The sequence below is a fragment of the Mercenaria mercenaria genome, chromosome 3, assembly GCF_021730395.1.
Source record: "Mercenaria mercenaria strain notata chromosome 3, MADL_Memer_1, whole genome shotgun sequence".
NCBI lineage: Eukaryota > Metazoa > Mollusca > Bivalvia > Venerida > Veneridae > Mercenaria > Mercenaria mercenaria.
This window is the reverse complement of record NC_069363.1, coordinates 80,007,957-80,029,545: the sequence shown is the minus strand read 5'-3', so window position 1 is coordinate 80,029,545 and position 21,589 is coordinate 80,007,957. Positions and strand designations below refer to the sequence as shown.

Genomic DNA, 21,589 nt, shown 5'->3' with positions numbered 1-21,589 from the left:
GACCTACACAGTGCATGTCAGATCATGACAGTGAACAAGTGTGTGAAGTTTCAATCCATTCCCATTAGTGTGTACTGAAGATACCAGCTTACATACAAAACCTTAACCAAGAATTTCTAAGTCGAAAAGGGGGCATAATTTCATAAAAAAGCAAAACAGAGTTATGGAACCTGTGCAATGTAGGGCAGTTTATCACAGTGAATAAGTGTGTAAAGTTTCAATCCATTCCCACAAGTGGTTACTGAGATACCAGCTTACATACAAAACCTTAACCAAGAATTTCTAAGTCGAAAAAGGGGCATAATTTTGTAAAAATGCGAAGTAGAGTTATGGAATCTGTGCATTGCATGTCAGATCATCACAATGAACAAGTGTGTGAAGTTTCAATCCATTCCCATTTGTGGGTACTGAGATACCAGCTTACATATAAAACCTTAACCAAAAATTTCTAAGTCGAAAAAGGGGCATAATTTTGTAAAAAAGCAAAATAGAGTTATGGAACCTGTGCAATGTATGTCAGTTTATCACAGTGAATAATCCATTCCCACAAGTGGTTACTGAGATACCAGCTTACATACAAAAACTTAACCAAATCGGGACGCAGACGCCGACGCATGGGTGAGTCCAATAGCTCTACCTATTCTATGAATAGTCGAGCTAATAAAATGCAACTTACAGTAACTTTTTCTGTGAGATTTTGTCCGAGGATATTATCCCCCTCTGCTGAAGAGGCAGCACTATTACTTTTACTAGGACTACAACTACTGTCAGGTAATCTGAAAAAATATTAAAGTGATCTGAAACTAGATGTATGTCCATAGGACACTTGTGTCCCCACTTCTTTTCGATGTGAATAGTTTCATGATTCTAGGTTAAAATAATTTTTAAGATAAATACAACACATACTTTTAAGCACTTCAAATTATGTGGATATATATGGAATATATGGAAAAGGTTTCAGTATATGTATTACAGTAATATTTGATCATATCTTAAACATATTGAATCGCTTTCACAACGGTTTAATTACTCTACAGTCAATTTCATTTATAGATTTTAATAAAAAGAAATTAAAGTTTTACTTTGATACGCGTGCAATGTTTTGATTCCGTTTTCCACCCTCTTTGCTCAACATGTACTGCAAAATAATGTCTTATTCGCTTTTCTGTCTTTTGTTGTTTTTGTTATAGCAGATAAGATAGTAATGATTTGTTTTCACTAATGAGAGATAACCATCATTTGTCAGACCTATCATTACACTTGCACTCTCTGCTAAACTTGCATGTTGCAAAGAAATAACTTGAGCCACGCCATGGGAAAACCAACATATTGGGTTTGCGACCAGCATGGATCCAGACCAGCCTGCGCATCCACGCAGTCTGGTCAGGATCCATGCTGGTCGCTAACGGTTTCTCTAATTGCAATAAGCTTTGAAAGCGAACAGCATGGATCCTGACCAGACTGCGCGGATGAGCAGGCTGGTCTGGATCCATGCTGGTCGCAAACCCACTATGTTGGTTTTCTCATGGCACGGCTCACTTACTTTTTTTCAGTATGTTCCTGTAACGCAGCTTGAAAGAGGTTTTCTCCTCCACTATCAGGAGGCACTGAATCTTTAAATATTGATGAGGCCGCACCAAAAACAGTTCCTGAATCTTTATTCTCTTTTTCTGTAATCTCACTTTCTGTAAGAAATACAAGATGTACAATTTAAAACTATTATACAGGAGGACAAATCCCCTTTGATCTGTTTATCCTTTACCCTGTTAAATGTCTAAAATGGACTCGTCTATCTTTCAGTTTGGGCAGTACGACTCATTACTCAAAGGTGTGTTCACTGAAAATTTACTAACTGAATAGCCAACAGTGCAGACCAAGATCAGCCTGCATTTCCATGCAGGCTGATCTTGGTTTGCACTGGTTGCCAAGGCATAATCACTTGCCAGCAGCAGGCTAAAATAGATGTAAATGCTGAAATACAGTAATGTAAAAAGTTAATGAATGTGAAATTCAAACATTAAAAGAGTATCTAAAATGTTATTTTTTTGTCTTGGTTCTTATTGGGTTTTAGGTCACATACGCATACACACACACAATTTAGGTCATATGCAAACTTTTCAGCTTTTGACAATTGAATAGGACACCTGGAGCCCCTCTTCAGCTCTTTATTAACAGATGTACAAAATACCAATTCTGTAGCATTCATACTATACTCTTTAATCACAGCGCATCTAAGCATAAACTGAGATCTGTAATATACTATTCGGGATTCCAAGCAGTAACAAAATGCCACAGCTAAATTGTATTTTACCTTTTGTGAGACCTTTTGTAGGATCAGGTAGTTTGGCTGGCTTTAATAAGGAAGGGGCAGTGCCCGTATCTGCTCCACACACTGAAAAAAGATGCGTCAAACTTTTGTAACCAACATTATGTTATATAAAAGCTGACTTCTGATTTAGTGAAAAACTATACTTTCGTACTTTCAATTTTGAACTGATTTAATATTAGCAAGCTATTATTGAAGTTATTATTGAAGTATTTTTCTGTCAATTTTTCCAACAACAATTTCAGCTGTCAGCATTAACTTGATTCGAGTTTTATGTCGTTTTCCTGCAGTATTTCAGTTACAACAATGAATGTTATGGCAGTCAGTTAACTTATTCTCTGTTCCTGGAGCCTGTACTAGTATGGACTAGTTCCCTTCAAGTAGCTGACAACTTCTACACACTTCTGCAAATTGTCATGGAGAACATTCACCTGGAGCCTGAACCAGTAAGGACAAGTTCCCCACAAGTAGCTGACAACTTCTACACACTTCAAATTGTCATGGAGAACATTCACCTGGAGCCTGAACCAGTACGGACAAGTTCCCCACAAGTAGCTGACAACTTCTACACACTTCAGTCAAATTGTCATGGAGAACATTCACCTGGAGCCTGAACCAGTACAGACAAGTTACCCTTCAGTAGCTGACAACTTCTACACACTTTAGTCAAATTGTCATGGAGAACATTCACCTGGAACCTGAACCAGTAAGGGCAAGTTCCCCACAAGTAGCTGACAACTTCTACATACTTCAGTCAAATTGTCATGGAGAACATTCACCTGGAGCCTGAACCAGTAAGGACAAGTTCCCCACAAGTAGCTGACAACTTCTACACACCAGTCAAATTGTCACGGAGAACATTCACCTGGAGCCTGAACCAGTAAGGACAAGTTCCCCACAAGTAGCTGACAACTTCTACACACTTCAGTCAAATTGTCATGGAGAACATTCACCTGGAGCCTGTACCAGTAAGGACAAGTTCCCCACAAGTAGCTGACAACTTCTACACACTTCAGTCAAATTGTCACGGGGAACATTCACCTGGAGCCTGTACCAGTACAGACAAATTACCCTTCAGTAGCTGACAACTTCTACACACTTCAGTCAAATTGTCATGGAGAACATTCACCTGGAGCCTGTACCAGTAAGGGCAAGTTCCCCACAAGTAGCTGACAACTTCTACACACTTCAGTCAAATTGTCACAGGGAACATTCACCTGGAGCCTGTACCAGTACAGACAAATTACCCTTCAGTAGCTGACAACTTCTACACACTTTAGTCAAATTGTTGTGGAGAACATTCACCTGGAGCCTGAACCAGTAAGGACTAGTTCCCTACAAGTAGCTGACAACTTCATCACAGACAACATTCACATCTCCTCCTCATAAACATGCAACTTCTCAATTAAGTCTTCAGTTCTGCTGTATGAGCTAATCAAGTGCTCTTTAGCTTTCAAAGATTTAAAACTTCAAAATTTAAACAATAAAGCAAAACTTTTTTACAAATAATCAAATTCATTGCCTGACCTGTAATCTTAAAAGTACTTTCAATAAATCTTTGTTAATTTCAAAAACTACACAAAAACTCTCTGACTAGACAGTGCACTTGACAACTCAGGGTTTCTTTTACCAAGAGGGAAAGGGGCCCACACCTGTGATTTGGGGGGAAAAATAGCTCGGTATTTGGGCAAAGGGGAATAGACAAGAGCTGTCAGTAGACAGCGCGCTCGACTATTCTCAGTGCTTGATAGTATAATATAAGCAATGAGTAAAACTTTAACATTACAATAAGCATATTCTAAGTCGAAAAGGGGCCATAATTCAGTCAAAATGCTTGATAGAGTTGCCTCCTCCTTTTTACAGACTGGGGTCATGATGGTAAACAAGTATGCAAAATATGAAAGCAATATCTCAATGGACTTTGAAAATATTTGGGGTGGTATGCAAACATTTATTCTAAGTCGAAAAGGGGCCATAATTCAGTCAAAATGCTTGATAGAGTTGCCTCCTTTTTACAGACTGGGGTCATGATGGTAAACAAGTATGCATAATATGAAAGCAATATCTCAATGGGCTTCGAAAATATTTGGGGTGGTACGCAAACTTTAACATTTGTGTGATGCTCACGCTCACGCCGACGCCGGGGCGAGTAGGATAGCTCCCCTATTCTTCGAATAGTCGAGCTAAAAACCTGTTGTAAAGTCAATTTTTGGGGAAAACTGCATGATTTAAAAGAAATTTTCTGAGGGGAAGGGGCCTGTTAATGGCCCCTATTATAGAAGGGAAAAAGTTCATCAAAGTAACAACCAGAATTTCTAGGTATAAAAGAATAATAATTCATGGAATGTTTCCACTAGAGTAATGACCCTTGTGTCATATGATGTGGGTGATGATGTGTAACAACTTTTTTCTATCTGACTCAAATCCAGTTAGTAACCAAGATAAGAGTGAAAGTTCATAAAAAATCAAAACTGAAATTAAAAGTAAACGAGAATTGTGTCCATAGGACACAGGTGTCCCCACATCCTGTCAATGTTCCACGTGAAATATTTTTTAAGATATATGCAACACAGATTCTTAAGCACTTTATGTGTATTTTTCACTAAGTCAAGTACCATAACACTGATCTGACTGACTGAAATCCCAATTAAAACAACATGAGCACAGTTTTGGAGGGGACAAAAAAAGGGGCATAATTCATGAAATATTTGAGCCAGTATTATTTACTTTGCATCATATAATGTTGGTGATGATATATGATTAGTGCTTTAAGTTTAAATCAGATCCAGTAAGTAATAACTGAAACAAAGTGAAGTTCATAAAAAATTTAACCTGAAATTCTCAGTAAAAAGGGGGCAAAATTCATGAATTATTGTGGATGTGGGTGATGATGATGAACAACTTTTTTGAATCTGAAGCAAATCTATCACATAATAACAGAGCATCAAAACTTTTAACCAAGCTGTGGACACAGAAGCTGTGTCAAGTAGGATAGCTTTCCATATACTTGGTATAGTCAAACTTAAAAAGATCTGTTACATTACCATCATTTTTGTTGTTTAGAGGGTGAGCAGAGAGAGCAGATGGCCGAAGAACAAATTTAGGATGATTTGGAGCACCTGCAGTGATACCAGAGGTCGAGACAACATCAGATTTCAATGTTGGACGAGCAGCAAACGGATTCATATTAGGAGCTGAAAAATCACAGAAATTCATATGAAACATGTTAGTAAGATAGATGAATTGTCAATATAGTGAATGATAACGTATAATCTGAAATTTTTTCGTGATGTTGCGCTTTTACTGATTTTTGAGAAATTAGGCCTTGTGAAAAGCTCCAAATTCAATAACTTTTAAATATGAAAAAATTCTGACTTAAGTGAATGTTAAACTTCATGATTGGACTGTTTTAAAGTGTTGCCCCTTCCTTTGAAAAATAAGAGGGCCATGATGGCCCTAGGTCGCTCACCAGAGTAATGCACCATAACAAACATGTTTGTTCTAGTGACCCAGTTTTTGACACCACATGACCCAGTTTCTAATTCATCTGAGTTTTCAAGGAGATAAACATTCTGACCAAGTTTCATGAAGACTGAAGCAAACATGTGGCCTCTAGTGTTTTTTTCTTCAATTTGGCCTAGTAACCTAGTTTTTTACCCAAACGGACCTAATTTTTAACCTGTCCGAAATTTCATGGAGACAAATATTCTGACCAATTTTCATTAAGATTGGGCAAAAAATGCGGCACAAGCGTAAACAAGCATTTTCTTTCATTTGACCTATTGACCTAGTTTTCGACCCCGCATGACCCAGATTAAAACTCGTCCATGATTTTATGAAAACAAACATTCTGACAAAGTTTTGTGAAGATTTGAGCAAAAAATTGGCCTCTGAAGTATAAACAAGCTTTTCCTTTGATTTTATCAAGTAACCTAGTTTTTGACCCTACATGACCCAGAGTTGAAATCATACAAGACTTCATGATACCAAACATTCTGACCAAGTTTTATGAAGATTGAATCAAAAATCTGGCCCTAGAGTGTTAACAAGCTTTTCCTTTGATTTGACCGGGTGACCTAGTTTTTGACCCCACATGACCCAGATTCAAACTTGGCCTAGAGGTCATCAAGATAAACATTCTGACCAAGTTTCATGAAGATAGGATCATAAATGTGGCCTCTAGAGTGTTAACAAGCTTTTCCTTTAATTTGACTGGGTGACCTAGTTTTTGACCCCACATGACCCAGATTCCAAAATGACCTAGAAATCACCAAGACAAACATTCTGACCAATTCTCATGAGTTCCAAACTTAAAATGTGGTCTCTAGAGTGTTAACAAGATTTTCCTTTGATCTGGGTCAAAAGACATTACTAAGGTCTACTGGAATCCTACTGTAGTATTATTTGGTTTCCTCCCATTTAATAATAAATAGCATTATATATGCATGAGGATCTCAAAGTTCAGTCACAATTAACACTTCGTCCTTCACCGCTTTTATTTTTGTATAAAACATAAAACAATGATACAAAACACCTGGTCATTCAAATCTCAGTATTGTATTCATATCATCAAAAAAAAAATATCATGTGAAAATTGTGACTCACCACTTCTTGTACTGTAGGGACAAACTTAGAAGGTTTTACAGCCTGGTATGTATTTGTTCTTACTAGTTGTAGGCAAAAACCTTGCATGTAGCTTGGTAAGATTTATATGTAGGAAAGGTGACTTACCACTTACTGTAGGCACAAATTTGGCAGTTCGCTTAGCAAGATTCATATGTAAGAAAAAGTGACTTACCACTTACTGTAGGCATAAATTTTGCAGTTAGCTTAGCAAGATTCATATGTAAGAAAAAGTGACTTACCACTTACTGTAGGCACAAATTTGGCATTTAGCTTGGCAAGATTCATATGTAAGAAAAAGTGACTTACCACTTACTGTAGGCACAAATTTGGCATTTAGCTTGGCAAGATTCATATGTAAGAAAAAGTGACTTACCACTTACTGTAGGCACAAATTTTGCAGTTAGCTTGGTAAGATTCATATGTGGGAAAAGGTGATTAACCACTTACTGTTGGCACAAACTTTGCAGTTAGCTTGGTAAGATTCATATGTGGGAAAAGGTGATTTACCACTTACTGTAGGCACAAACTTTGCAGTTAGCTTGGTAAGATTCATATGTGGGAAAAGGTGACTTACCACTTACTGTAGGCACAAACTTGGCATTTAGCTTGGCAAGATTCATATGTGGGAAAAGGTGACTTATCACTTACTGTTGGCACAAGCTTTGCAGTTAGCTTGGTAAGATTCATATGCGGGAAGAGGTGACTTACCACTTACTGTTGGCACAAGCTTTGCAGTTAGCTTGGTAAGATTCATATGTGGGAAGAGGTGACTTACCACTTACTGTTGGCACAAACTTTGCAGTTAGCTTGGTAAGATTCAGATGTGGGAAGAGGTGACTTATCACTTACTGTTGGCACAAACTTTGCAGTTAGCTTAGTAAGATTCATATGTGGGAAAAGGTGACTTACCACTTACTGTAGGCACGAACTTTGCAGTTAGCTTGGTAAGATTCATATGTGGGAAAAGGTGACTTACCACTTACTGTTGGCACACACTTTGCAGTTAGCTTGGTAAGATTCATATGTGGGAAAAGGTGATTTACCACTTACTGTAGGCACACACTTTGCAGTTAGCTTGGTAAGATTCATATGTGGGAAGAGGTGACTTACCACTTACTGTTGGCACAAACTTTGCAGTTAGCTTGTAAGATTCATATGTGGGAAGAGGTGACTTACCACTTACTGTTGGCACAAACTTTGCAGTTAGCTTGGTAAGATTCATATGTGGGAAAAGGTGATTAACCACTTACTGTAGGCACAAACTTTGCAGTTAGCTTGGTAAGATTCGTATGTGGGAAAAGGTGATTAACCACTTACTGTAGGCACAAACTTTGCAGTTAGCTTGGTAAGATTCGTATGTGGGAAAAGGTGACTTACCACTTACTGTAGGCACAAACTTTGCAGTTAGCTTGGTAAGATTCGTATGTGGGAAAAGGTGACTTACCACTTACTGTAGGCACAAACTTGGCAGTTAGCTTGGTAAGATTCATATGTGGGAAAAGGTGACTTACCACTTACTGTAGGCACAAACTTGGCATTTAGCTTGGCAAGATTCATATCTGGGAAAAGGTGACTTATCACTTACTTTGGCACAAGCTTTGCAGTTAGCTTGGTAAGATTCATATGTGGGAGAGGTGATTTACCACTTATGTTGGCACAAACTTTGCAGTTAGCTTGGTAAGATTCATATGTGGGAAGAGTGTGACTTACCACTTACTGTTGGCACACCCCTTTGCAGTTAGCTTGGTAAGATTCATATGTGGGAAAAGGTGACTTACACTTATTGAAGGCACAAACTTTGCAGTTAGCTTGGTAAGATCATAATGTGGGAAGAGGTGACTTACCACTTACTGTTGGCACAAACTTTGCAGTTAGCTTGGTAAGATTCATATGTGGAAAAGGTGATTAACCACTTACTGTAGGCACAAACTTTGCAGTTAGCTTGGTAAGATTCATAATGTGGAAAAGGTGACTTACCACTTACTGTAGGCACAAACTTTGCAGTTAGCTTGGTAAGATTCATATGTGGGAAAAGGTTGATTTACCACTTACTGTAGGCACAAATTGGCAGTTAGCTTGGTAAGATTCATATGTGGGAAAAGTGACTTACCACTTACTGTAGGCACAAACTTGGCATTAGCTTGGCAAGATTTATATGTGGGAAAAGTGACTTATCACATACTGTTGGCACAAGCTTTGCAGTTAGCTTGTAAGATTCATATGTGGGAAGAGGTGATTTACCACTTACTGTTGGCACAAACTTTGCAGTTAGCTTGGTAAGATTCATATGTGGGAAAAGGTGATTAACCACTTACTGTAGGCACACACTTTGCAGTTAGCTTGGTAAAATTCATATGTGGGAAAAGGTGACTTACCACTTACTATTGGCACAAACTTTGCAGTTAGCTTGGTAAGATTCATATGTGGGAAAAGGTGATTTACCACTTACTGTAGGCACAAACTTGGCATTTAGCTTGGCAAGATTCATATGTGGGAAAAGGTGACTTATCACTTACTGTTGGCACAAGCTTTGCAGTTAGCTTGGTAAGATTCATATGCGGGAAGAGGTGACTTACCACTTACTGTTGGCACAAGCTTTGCAGTTAGCTTGGTAAGATTCATATTGTGGGAAGAGGTGACTTACCACTTACTGTTGGCACAAACTTTGCAGTTAGCTTGGTAAGATTCAGATGTGGGAAGAGGTGACTTATCACTTACTGTTGGCACAAACTTTGCAGTTAGCTTAGTAAGATTCATATGTGGGAAAAGGTGACTTACCACTTACTGTAGGCACGAACTTTGCAGTTAGCTTGGTAAGATTCATATGTGGGAAAAGGTGACTTACCACTTACTGTTGGCACACACTTTGCAGTTAGCTTGGTAAGATTCATATGTGGGAAAAGGTGATTTACCACTTACTGTAGGCACACACTTTGCAGTTAGCTTGGTAAGATTCATATGTGGGAAGAGGTGACTTACCACTTACTGTTGGCACAAACTTTGCAGTTAGCTTGGTAAGATTCATATGTGGGAAGAGGTGACTTACCACTTACTGTTGGCACAAACTTTGCAGTTAGCTTGGTAAGATTCATATGTGGGAAAAGGTGATTAACCACTTACTGTAGGCACAAACTTTGCAGTTAGCTTGGTAAGATTCGTATGTGGGAAAAGGTGATTTACCACTTACTGTAGGCACAAACTTTGCAGTTAGCTTGGTAAGATTCGTATGTGGGAAAAGGTGACTTACCACTTACTGTAGGCACAAACTTTGCAGTTAGCTTGGTAAGATTCGTATGTGGGAAAAGGTGACTTACCACTTACTGTAGGCACAAACTTGGCAGTTAGCTTGGTAAGATTCATATGTGGGAAAAGGTGACTTACCACTTACTGTAGGCACAAACTTGGCATTTAGCTTGGCAAGATTCATATCTGGGAAAAGGTGACTTATCACTTACTATTGGCACAAGCTTTGCAGTTAGCTTGGTAAGATTCATATGTGGGAAGAGGTGATTTACCACTTACTGTTGGCACAAACTTTGCAGTTAGCTTGGTAAGATTCATATGTGGGAAGAGGTGACTTACCACTTACTGTTGGCACACACTTTGCAGTTAGCTTGGTAAGATTCATATGTGGGAAAAGGTGACTTACCACTTATTGAAGGCACAAACTTTGCAGTTAGCTTGGTAAGATTCATATGTGGGAAGAGGTGACTTACCACTTACTGTTGGCACAAACTTTGCAGTTAGCTTGGTAAGATTCATATGTGGGAAAAGGTGATTAACCACTTACTGTAGGCACAAACTTTGCAGTTAGCTTGGTAAGATTCATATGTGGGAAAAGGTGACTTACCACTTACTGTAGGCACAAACTTTGCAGTTAGCTTGGTAAGATTCATATGTGGGAAAAGGTGATTTACCACTTACTGTAGGCACAAACTTGGCAGTTAGCTTGGTAAGATTCATATGTGGGAAAAGGTGACTTACCACTTACTGTAGGCACAAACTTGGCATTTAGCTTGGCAAGATTTATATGTGGGAAAAGGTGACTTATCACTTACTGTTGGCACAAGCTTTGCAGTTAGCTTGGTAAGATTCATATGTGGGAAGAGGTGATTTACCACTTACTGTTGGCACAAACTTTGCAGTTAGCTTGGTAAGATTCATATGTGGGAAAAGGTGATTAACCACTTACTGTAGGCACACACTTTGCAGTTAGCTTGGTAAAATTCATATGTGGGAAAAGGTGACTTACCACTTACTATTGGCACAAACTTTGCAGTTAGCTTGGTAAGATTCATATGTGGGAAAAGGTGATTTACCACTTACTGTAGGCACAAACTTGGCAGTTAGCTTGGTAAGATTCATATGTGGGAAAAGGTGATTAACCACTTACTGTAGGCACAAACTTTGCAGTTAGCTTGGTAAGATTCATATGTGGGAAAAGGTGACTTACCACTTACTATTGGCACAAACTTTGCAGTTAGCTTGGTAAGATTCATATGTGGGAAAAGGTGACTTATCACTTACTGTAGGTATAATTTTGCTGTTAGCTTGGTAAGATTCATATGTGGGAAAAGGTGACTTACCACTTATTGTAGGCACAAATTTTGCAGTTAGCTCGGTAAGATTCATATGTGGGAAAAGGTGACTTATCACTTACTGTAGGCACAAACTTTGCAGTTAGCTTGATAAGACTCATATGTGGGAAAAGGTGACTTACTACTTATTGTAGGCACAAACTTGGCAGTTCGATTGGTAAGATTCATATATGCTAGAAAAAGTGACTTACCATTAATTGTAGGCATAAACTTTGCAGTTAGCTTGGTAAGAGTCATATGTAGGAAAAGGTGATTAACCACTTACTGTAGGCACAAACTTTGCAGTTAGCTTGGTAAGATTCATATGTGAGAAAAGGTGACTTACCACTTACTGTAGGCACAAATTTTGCAGTTAGCTTGGTAAGATTCATATGTGGGAAAAGGTGACTTATCACTTACTGTAGGCACAAATTTTGCAGTTAGCTTGGTAAGATTCATATGTGGGAAAAGTTGACTTACCGCTTATTGTAGGCACAAATTTTGCAGTTAGCTTGGTAAGATTCATATGTGGGAAAAGGTGACTTACCACTTACTGTAGGCACAAATTTTGCAGTTAGCTTTGTAAGATTCATATGTGGGAAAAGGTGACTTACCACTTACTGTTGGCACGAACTTTGCAGTTAGCTTGGTAAGATTCATATGTGGGAAAAGGTGATTTACCACTTACTGTAGGCACAAGCTTTGCAGTTAGCTTGGTAAGATTCATATGTGGGAAAAGGTGACTTACCACTTACTGTAGGCACAAACTTGGCATTTAGCTTGGCAAGATTCATATGTGGGAAAAGGTGACTTACCACTTACTGTTGGCACAAGCTTTGCAGTTAGCTTGGCAAGATTCATATGTGGGAAAAGGTGACTTACCACTTACTGTAGGCACAAACTTTGCAGTTAGCTTGGTAAGATTCATATGTGGGAAAAGGTGACTTATCACTTACTGTAGGCACAAACTTGGCAGTTAGCTTGATAAGATTCATATGTGGGAAAAGGTGACTTACCACTTATTGTTGGCACAAGCTTTGCAGTTAGCTTGGTAAGATTCATATGTGGGAAAAGGTGACTTACCACTTACTGTAGGCACAAACTTTGCAGTTACCTTGGTAAGATTCATATGTGGGAAAAGGTGACTTACCACTTACTGTTGGCACAAACTTTGCAGTTAGCTTGGTAAGATTCATATGTGGGAAAAGGTGATTTACCACTTACTGTAGGCACAAACTTTGCAGTTAGCTTGGTAAGATTCATATGTGGGAAAAGGTGACTTATCACTTACTGTAGGCACAAATATTGCAGTTAGCTTGGTAAGATTCATATGTGGGAAAAGGTGACTTATCACTTACTGGAGGCACAAACTTGGCAGTTAGCTTGATAAGATTCATATGTGGGAAAAGGTGACTTACCACTTATTGTAGGCACAAACTTGGCAGTTAGCTTGGTAAGATTCATATGTGGGAAAAAGTGACTTACCATTTATTGTAGGCACAAACTTTGCAGTTCGATTGGTAAGATTCATATATGCTAGAAAAAGTGACTTACCATTAATTGTAGGCATAAACTTTGCAGTTAGCTTGGTAAGAGTCATATGTAGGAAAAGGTGACTTACCACTTACTGTAGGCACAAACTTTGCAGTTAGCTTGGTAAGAGTCATATGTAGGAAAAGGTGACTTACCACTTACTGTAGGTACAAACTTTGCAGTTAGCTTGGTAAGATTCATATATAGGAAAAGGTGACTTAGCATTTACTGTAGGCACAAACTTGGCAAGTAGCTTGGTAAGATTCATATGTGAGGGAAGGTGACTTACCACTTATTGTAGGCACAAACCTTGCAGGTTTTACTGCTTAGTAAGATTTGTGGGTAGGAAAAGGTGACTTACCACTTATTGTAGGCACGAACTTGGCAGGTTTTACAGCTTGGTAAGATTCATATGTAGGAGAGTCATTTGAACTTCCATTGGTTGCCTCACCTGTTTACAAAGAAAAATTCATTTAAAAGGAATTCTGAAGTGTGACAGTGACGTAATTAAAACATGTACTTAAAATGGCTGCCTCCATTGTCTTCCAACGTTTATATTTTAAAAACTCGGTAAGTGTTACTAATATATGAAACAATCTAACTGTAAAATAAGAAAAATAATGAAAGAAACAAAGGTTAACTTGACTGTATTGACAAAGACAAGCTGTCTCGACCTTTGGGTTCATGATTCATGATTTTCATCCAGCATTTTTTATTAAGTTTAAACACTCAGTGTCTGAAAATCCCTTTGTAACATTTTTAATCTAAAGTAATTTTGTTAACTATCTCAGGGTATCAAAAATGCCAATTTTTTACAGTATCTTTTACATACGTAACCTAAAATCTTGTTTTAAGACATTTGTGTCCAGGACTTTTTTCATCAATTTGGGAATGCCACCGACACCGGTGGAATTGGGAAAATGCTCTCGGAAATTGTCTTAATTGGGGCAATTTGCAAATTACCAAAATCTACATAAATGTGTTTTTGTGTGAAATATTAATGAATTGCATTTCAGTAATTGTTCAACAGTATTATAATTTACCTTAATATATATACAAATTTGCAAAACTATCTTAAAACAGCAAAAGCCCTAAAAGGTATAATCATTTGGGAATTTTAAATTCAACTTTGGGAAAAAAACATACTTTTTTGCACTGGGATTACCTCCTTTTACAGGAGGTAGATTTATAGTGGAAAAAAGCCCTGGTGTCCAACAAATGGTGTAATGGTGACAAATGAAAAAGTCAATGTTTCTTACTTTGGACAAATTAATCATTAAAATGTAACATCCCAAAATATTTTATAGACATTTTACCAAAACTAGATTCAAACTGAGAAAAACAACACATCTTCTTATTGCAAATTTAGCACATCTATACCTAAAGAGGACCATACCTGTAGCTGAGGTTACTTCTGTCTCCTGAAAAAGAAAATATTTTTTGTTTACACATTGAAACACTGGATTTTTTTTATAAACTGATCATTAAAATAAAATAAATTTTATTTCTGTAACAGGTGACCTATTTTGAGACTTAGTGGTGTTTGACCCAGTTGAAGTCTTTAGTTGTTCCCCTTTGACCTTGAATATTCTGGTGCAATTCAGATAGTCTGCCTACCAGCTAGATTATCTTTCATAATTTTTTAGATTTCTCCTTTTTCACTTTTCCTGTCTGAGCAAATACCCTCTTATCATAATACATATAATGTTATAATAATACAAAATCTGGGTAGCCTCAAGACTTATCTCTTAATAACAAAACATACTGTCTGAATACAGACTACATTTCAACTGTTGGGGAGTAACCTGGACTTGATTTTCCTGCGATAACGTAGCTCTATGGTAGGTGCCCACTAGGCTACATGTATTAATAGGCTCAGGTAACTTTTTATATTAGGCAGACAAGAGACACACAGCATCTTATTCGTGTCTATTTTAGTATTTAGGATCCGTATTCATACTTACATCTGATGATTCTGGAACAGTTTGACCAGTATCTGGACACTGTCTACTAGCACTCTGGGTTTCTGTAAATAACAAAATATGTTACACTTGCCATAACATAATCTTATGCTACTACAATTTTCAGTTGTCAACCGAGATTACAATTAACCCAGATCTACCTACTGCAAAATCAGAGGTTTTTTGCGAGTGATTTGTTTTCACAATTTACGCTAACTCACTATATTCTCGAAAATAAATACTCAAGAGAAAGCTGAAAGTCTTATGAATTTTCAAATATATTTCACAAGTTGGCCATATACACTGTCAGGAGCGGCAAAATCTGATTTTGAGTGACTTGTCCATTTATGCCAAGAGCTATTATCTGCTTGTCCATATAATAAAATATGGTAAAACTATTTGTACAAAATGGACTCTAGGCCAAGCTGGCCAAACCTGACAACTGATTTCAACCACCCCAATACACTTAAATGCTTTGAAAACACACATCTAACATTATGCTAAACAACTCCAGCTTGAAATAAAGATTTCATTAACATTGTGTTTGAGGACCTAGCAGTATATGCTAACTTGCACAACATTTCATGCGCATTTGTCTGGCCATTCCCGTGGCGGAATCAGAAGTCACAAAATTACATAACTGGAATTCACTTGTAACATGGTGCAGATCAGCACAATCCAATGGCAGAAAATACCTTTCCTGCAATTGCTGACCAGTGCCTATCTAAAACAGTTGAGTTTTTAGGCTGGTGAAGCCTTATTTGTGCATAGTGCTTTTGAAATTTAGGTGTTAATCAAAGATATCTCCTTTAACTGATTTTGTTATCCTTTTTGCTAATGAGGCTAGAATGACAGGTTGTAAAACATTTTACAAGAAAACACGTATACAGTACAATTTTAAACATATGGTGTTGTAAAATCTACCTGAAAAGTGTTGCCATTCAAGAATCAATATCTGTTAAATGGTTTCTTTCCAAGTTTGTCAGATGTTTATTTTGTAAGCAAACATTCTATTTAAAATATTCGGCAGAACCTCAAAAAAGTGTGCGCTTTCAAGTTTTTCATCTAAAAAAGACTGCATTTTCAAACTGTTTCAGTTGAGTGTAGAATATCCTACCCTACAAAATAATTCTGATTTTGAAACTTTATAGTGTTGCAAAAATATCTGATTTTACAGTACTAACAGAAAATTATTTAAAGATGCCTTTATAAAGAAAGGGAAAGAGAAATGTCAAAATGTAATAATTTTCAAAACATAGTTTTTCCAAATTGTAGAAAATAAAACTCAAGCTGAGGTTTTTGCGACCAACAGCATAACTCTATTTTTCAATTTGACTTATCTTTTTAATTAATATTGTTACCTGTTATAATTAACTTCCTTGATCACAACGTTCATTTTTCAATAAACAATGACATAAATGCAACATCCATATTGCAAAACTTTCTGGTTAGTGAAAAGCTAAGATTTGTCATCCCCAGTCAAATAAATAAAATGTAACTTCCATGCAGAAGATGTTGGAAGGTACCATCAACTAATATCATAATACTGGTATAAATTGTTTTATTCATTTATTGAGGAATAAACAGGAATCATGTCAGTATGTTGGTATCATTTTTTGAAAATATGTTTTGTAGTTCTAGCAGAACATAGATCAGACATTATGATAAATGAAAATCAAAGCTTTAATTAATTCCTTTCCAGTAACATAAAGGTCCACTCAACAACCCTCAACTCTATGGCTTACCAGACCCTATTCAGTCTCCAGGTGGAGTATTCTATGTTCCAAAGTTTGGTATCTATACACACAAACAGACTAAAATTTCATAGAAGTGGTCAAAATGCTGGCAGAGCACTGGGCTGTGCTAGTCCTAAATATAAGACCTGACATAACTCCCGAGTATGGGCGAACTTACAATTGTAACAATCAGTCAGGGGTGTAACTGTTTCAAGTTATCGCAGTTTATAACCCATTTGAGTTATTGGTTAAACTTTTCGTAACTTGTTTCAGTTATCATAAAATATTACAAAGCCCTCCTGTGCCAATTCCTCATTTTGAATGAGACTAATGCAATTATTTCCTGAATCCTTGGCCTTTTATCTTTCCAGCTATGCAGTAAAAATTTTTACGCAATGCTGATAAAGTTTTACGCAAAAGCTTTAAAGCTATAAAACTCTTATTATCTCATTATTATCCCATTATGCTTATCAGGTCATGCTCAGACTAAAAGAGAATTTGATTAATCTCAGTTTGCTACTAATTTCACTTTAAAGGTCACTTTGTGAGAACAGCAAAAAGACTTTTTTTGAATAACTTACCTGAGTTAACTATATTTTATAACTAATACAGGTTATAAAATGCTTGAAAAAGTAACTGAAATAGGTTACATAACTTAAAACAGTTACACCCCTGACTGACAATGGCACAGAAATGATGTGTAGTCGAAAATGGCACTTGTTAGATTTCCAGCACATATTCTCCCACCTAGCTTTATGTATAAAACAACAAATTGTCTTGCTGAACTACCAGCCTTCTAGCCACAAAATCTAAAAAAATTATCAGCTCCACTAAAATAGCAAAACTAACAACCTTTTCTACATACAAACAGGCAAAACTTAATGAATCTAGTCATCTGATGCATGGTGGAGATAGTAACGCATTTGTTAATCCCGGTATCAGGAGCATTCAACTTTTACACGTGAAAACTTTATGTAAAAATCGTACCCCACCCACTAAAATACACATTGTCTAATTACATTGTTGAAGGAGCGATGCAAAATATCAATACATAATAGATTTCACGTCAAAATTCTTATAAATATTGGAAGTGTCAACTATTTATATTATATATGACAAATAAAGGACATCAAATGCAATAAAAAAGAGCCCATTTTTCAGTTATTTCGCGCTCATCAGTACCTGAATCGGCCATCTTTGAATAACCAATGATCACGTGACTATACTATAAATAAATATGTAAACAAACGCAACACGTGGTTTTGTTTACCTTTTTTAATGTTCTCACATGGTCACTAGATCCATAAAGATATAAATTTTAGAAGTTTATATTTATATCTAAACAAAGTTGACTCCCAAATTTCTGCTGCAACCATTTGAACACATGAAATTAGGTGTCATTCAAGAGCGATTGGTAAGACCAATTGCAGTGGCAGAATAGTCTAGCGGTAACTAGTCCAAATTATAGGACCTTCAGGGACAGTCTGATAGGGTTTGACTGTCCCCGTCACCAGGGATGGTAACTATAAAATATCAGATTATAAAATAAACTATCATGATAAGGCAACAAGTAAGGCTAAGTGGTGACATACTTACTTTTAATCTAAAAGTCTGGATACAAATCCTAGCCTTGGTACTTGAAATTTCTGGGATGCTCTCAACTGAAAAAGCAGTTGCTCGTTTGGTGCTTTAAACCAAGCACATTCACAAACCAAGGGGTCTATTCACATAGTGCTAGTTTTCAATTTAGAGTCTAAAATTTAGACAAAGACTTAGGTGCATTTGTCGTAACTTTTCATAACAATGAATTTTTGCTGAGCTTATGAAATGCTCATTCATTCAAAATTTTATTTTTATTGTATATAGAGAAAAAAGAAAATTAAAGTCTTAACCCTTATCATGCTGGACAGGATTGATTCTGTCTTTGCGACCAGTGCAGATCATGATCACTGTTCGCCATTCAGTCAGTAACGTTTTAGTATGCACCCCTTTTAACAGTTAATGGTACTGTCCAAATTGAAAGATGGATGAGTTCATTATAGAAATTTAGCAGGGTAAGGGTTAACTAACAGACTTAAAAGGTTGATGAAAATGGACCCAGCACCACTCTCTACATGTATTTTGAGGACAACATAATTATTAAACCTGTCAAATGCTCAAACCTTCGGCTTCTCTCAGTAAAACAGCTCTGCATCCTCTATCCTCTATTGGAGTTTTTCTTGATCATCCCCTATCATATCATATTATGTTTTGATATATGGACAGCTTTATACACAAAAATTTTAACAGAAAGTTTATGGGAAGACAATTTGGTGGTCTGTAACCGGACATAATTCTATCACATTACAGCATTCTATCAACTCAAAAGCTTATAATGGGGATAGTGGTTGTCTTGTACCAATAGAAAATCTTAAATACTGAAAACTGCTACCCAGCATTATAGCTGTCTCAATGAAGATTTACTTTCATGTGCCATAATGTGACACCTTAAAGCCCCAAATGGTGTGTGTAAAGGTAATTTTTAGAACATCAGGTATGAGTTTTATCAAATACAGACCAAAAAAAAATTGCCGATCACCAGGTATATGTAGTAGTCGCAACTTGACCGCGATGGTTGACCTTAGGCTGATTATTCATATCGATTACTTCATTATAGTAATCAAGGGTGCTTAGTGTAGCCGTGTATATTTATATTGAATTAGTTTGTATACATTGCAGTATCAAAATACATATACTTACATTTGATCAGTTAAAACTTTCCAATACACTAATTTTTATCTACATAAATTTATATTTCCTTTTTCTCACGCAGCTCGTGTTTTACGTACGCTCCTTTTCAATAATAGGTTGTGCCTCATTATGTATTATAATGCAAAGGTCAACCATCGGGGTCAAGTTGCGTCCACTATACACTCAAATTATTACCAGAATATTTTTACTAAAGCAACAAAGTTTTCACTTTTTGTTTTTGCTCACCAGTAAATTTAACAGTGTTTATTTGCATTTTTATGACCTTTTGGCAAAGGTTGAACACATATTTATTGGAAATAAGATTATATTGAACAATGGGTAGACTGCATGTTATTACAGGATTAGCAGTTATATTAATACACATAAAGAAACATGACGCACCCCTCAGTTTCTTAATAGAGAACTCCTTACTTGCAGGTAAATGACCTTTGTGGAAAAGGTCATTTTTGATGCAAACAACAGTTTAAATAATTTGACATTATAATATCCGCAGTTTGAATGATTTAATTCATTACACTTATGCACAGTGATCATTTCAATTATTTAGACATGTATATTTGACGATATTGGCATGTTTTGGGGGAAATATAAATCTTATTCAGGACCTTTATAGTGGCTTTAACCTTTAGCCTGCTGGCGGCAAGTGTCTGCCTTTGTGATCATGGTCTTCACAGTCAGTAAATTTTCAGTGAACACCCCTTTGAATAATAAGTGGTATGGCCCAAATTAAATGATGGAACAGTCCATTTTAGAAATTTAGCAGTGTAAGGGTTAATGTAAGTGGACCTGCAATGACAACTGGCTTTTTCCATTCATTTACAAATTTTCCATACATGATCTGGGCATTAAGCATTATTCTGTTAAAGCCGTCGGATGACGAAATGGAATGCTAAAACACATAATCACATGGGAATTTCCGATTTAGTATTTTTAAGAAACAATAGAAGGATTTCGGTAACTTGAATATTTTTTCAAAAGTTTTACATGTTGCAAAGCATTTCCAGCAAGATACAAGCATGTGACACACCTTAACAGGCTTGAGTTGGGACAGGACATAGTTGGCAATCAGATTTCAGAATTTTAAGCAAAAATGTTAAATGTATATAGTTTTTTTTTTCTCTATATTCACTGGGATTTTATTTACTTTTAATGTCACATTTCAAAGTATCTTCAGAGAAAAGAAAAACATGTAAAATTTTCTCTTTTATTTTGATCACTCCAATTCATGGTTTAAAACAAGTATGAAATAACAGGACAATGAATTCATGAAATATCAAATAACAGCATGATCAATATCGTATAATTAAGGCATGTAGCACTGAGTTAATCAATTCATTATAGACTTGACAACCTGTGAACAGAGACCACTTGGTTCTAAAAACCACTACCTTTTTAACACCCCCCCTCCCCCCACACACACAAAAAAAATAAAATCTGCAGGGATTCTTCAAGCCACTTGAAATTTGAAAATGGTTTAAAATTTACTGGCCACAAATGCCCCTTAAAGTGTGTTGGAAACCAAGAAGGAAGTTAAACCCAGGAATTAAAAAAACCTTCTTTACATATATCTGTGCATCATGGGTCAAAATTTGAATCACATCATCCTTTAGAGAAGAGTGAAATGTTTAGATCAATTCCTCAATCTTCAATGAAGAGGGAAATTTGACCTTCTCCAATGAGAATTTTGGCAAAAAAGATTTTGTGGAAGGGGTTGGGGGAGCGAGGGGGATGTATAGGCACAACCATCAGGTATGGTTATAGCAGGGTTGTAAAGGGAACAAAGTGGTGACCAGTATCCAATTTAATTCTCTGTAAAAACTTGAGTTGTTATCCTCTGACCAGCAGATTATTCACAGAAGCACTACTATAAAGACGTCACCAGAACTTTAAAGTTTACTTGCAGCATTGTGTGCAAAACAGAGGTCTATCCCTCTGATCCAAAAGATAGAGATTAGAGTATGTTATTCTAAGGAAACAACAAATACTCCCATACCATTAAATGAGCCGTTCCATGAGAAAACCAACATAGTGGCTTTGCGACCAGCATGGATCCAGACCAGCCTGCGCATCCGCGCAGTC

The 21,589-nt window shown here is 36.7% G+C and overlaps 1 protein-coding gene across 1 annotated transcript in view; it reads right to left on the bottom strand.

The window, feature by feature from the left end:
* The window catches only part of LOC123524289 (ran-binding protein 3-like), a 38,734-nt gene extending 20,742 nt beyond the window's left edge, over positions 1–17,992 (bottom strand). The window contains exons 1-8 of the mRNA XM_045302368.2: positions 17,942–17,992; positions 15,027–15,088; positions 14,459–14,483; positions 13,424–13,513; positions 5,371–5,520; positions 2,312–2,392; positions 1,544–1,685; positions 677–776 (exon numbers count right to left, since the gene is read on the bottom strand). Of these exons, the coding sequence (XP_045158303.2) occupies positions 677–776; positions 1,544–1,685; positions 2,312–2,392; positions 5,371–5,520; positions 13,424–13,513; positions 14,459–14,483; positions 15,027–15,088; positions 17,942–17,954 (663 nt within the window). The 5' untranslated portion in view covers positions 17,955–17,992. The remainder of the gene's footprint in view (positions 1–676; positions 777–1,543; positions 1,686–2,311; positions 2,393–5,370; positions 5,521–13,423; positions 13,514–14,458; positions 14,484–15,026; positions 15,089–17,941) is intronic.
* Positions 17,993–21,589: the final 3,597 nt, after the last annotated feature.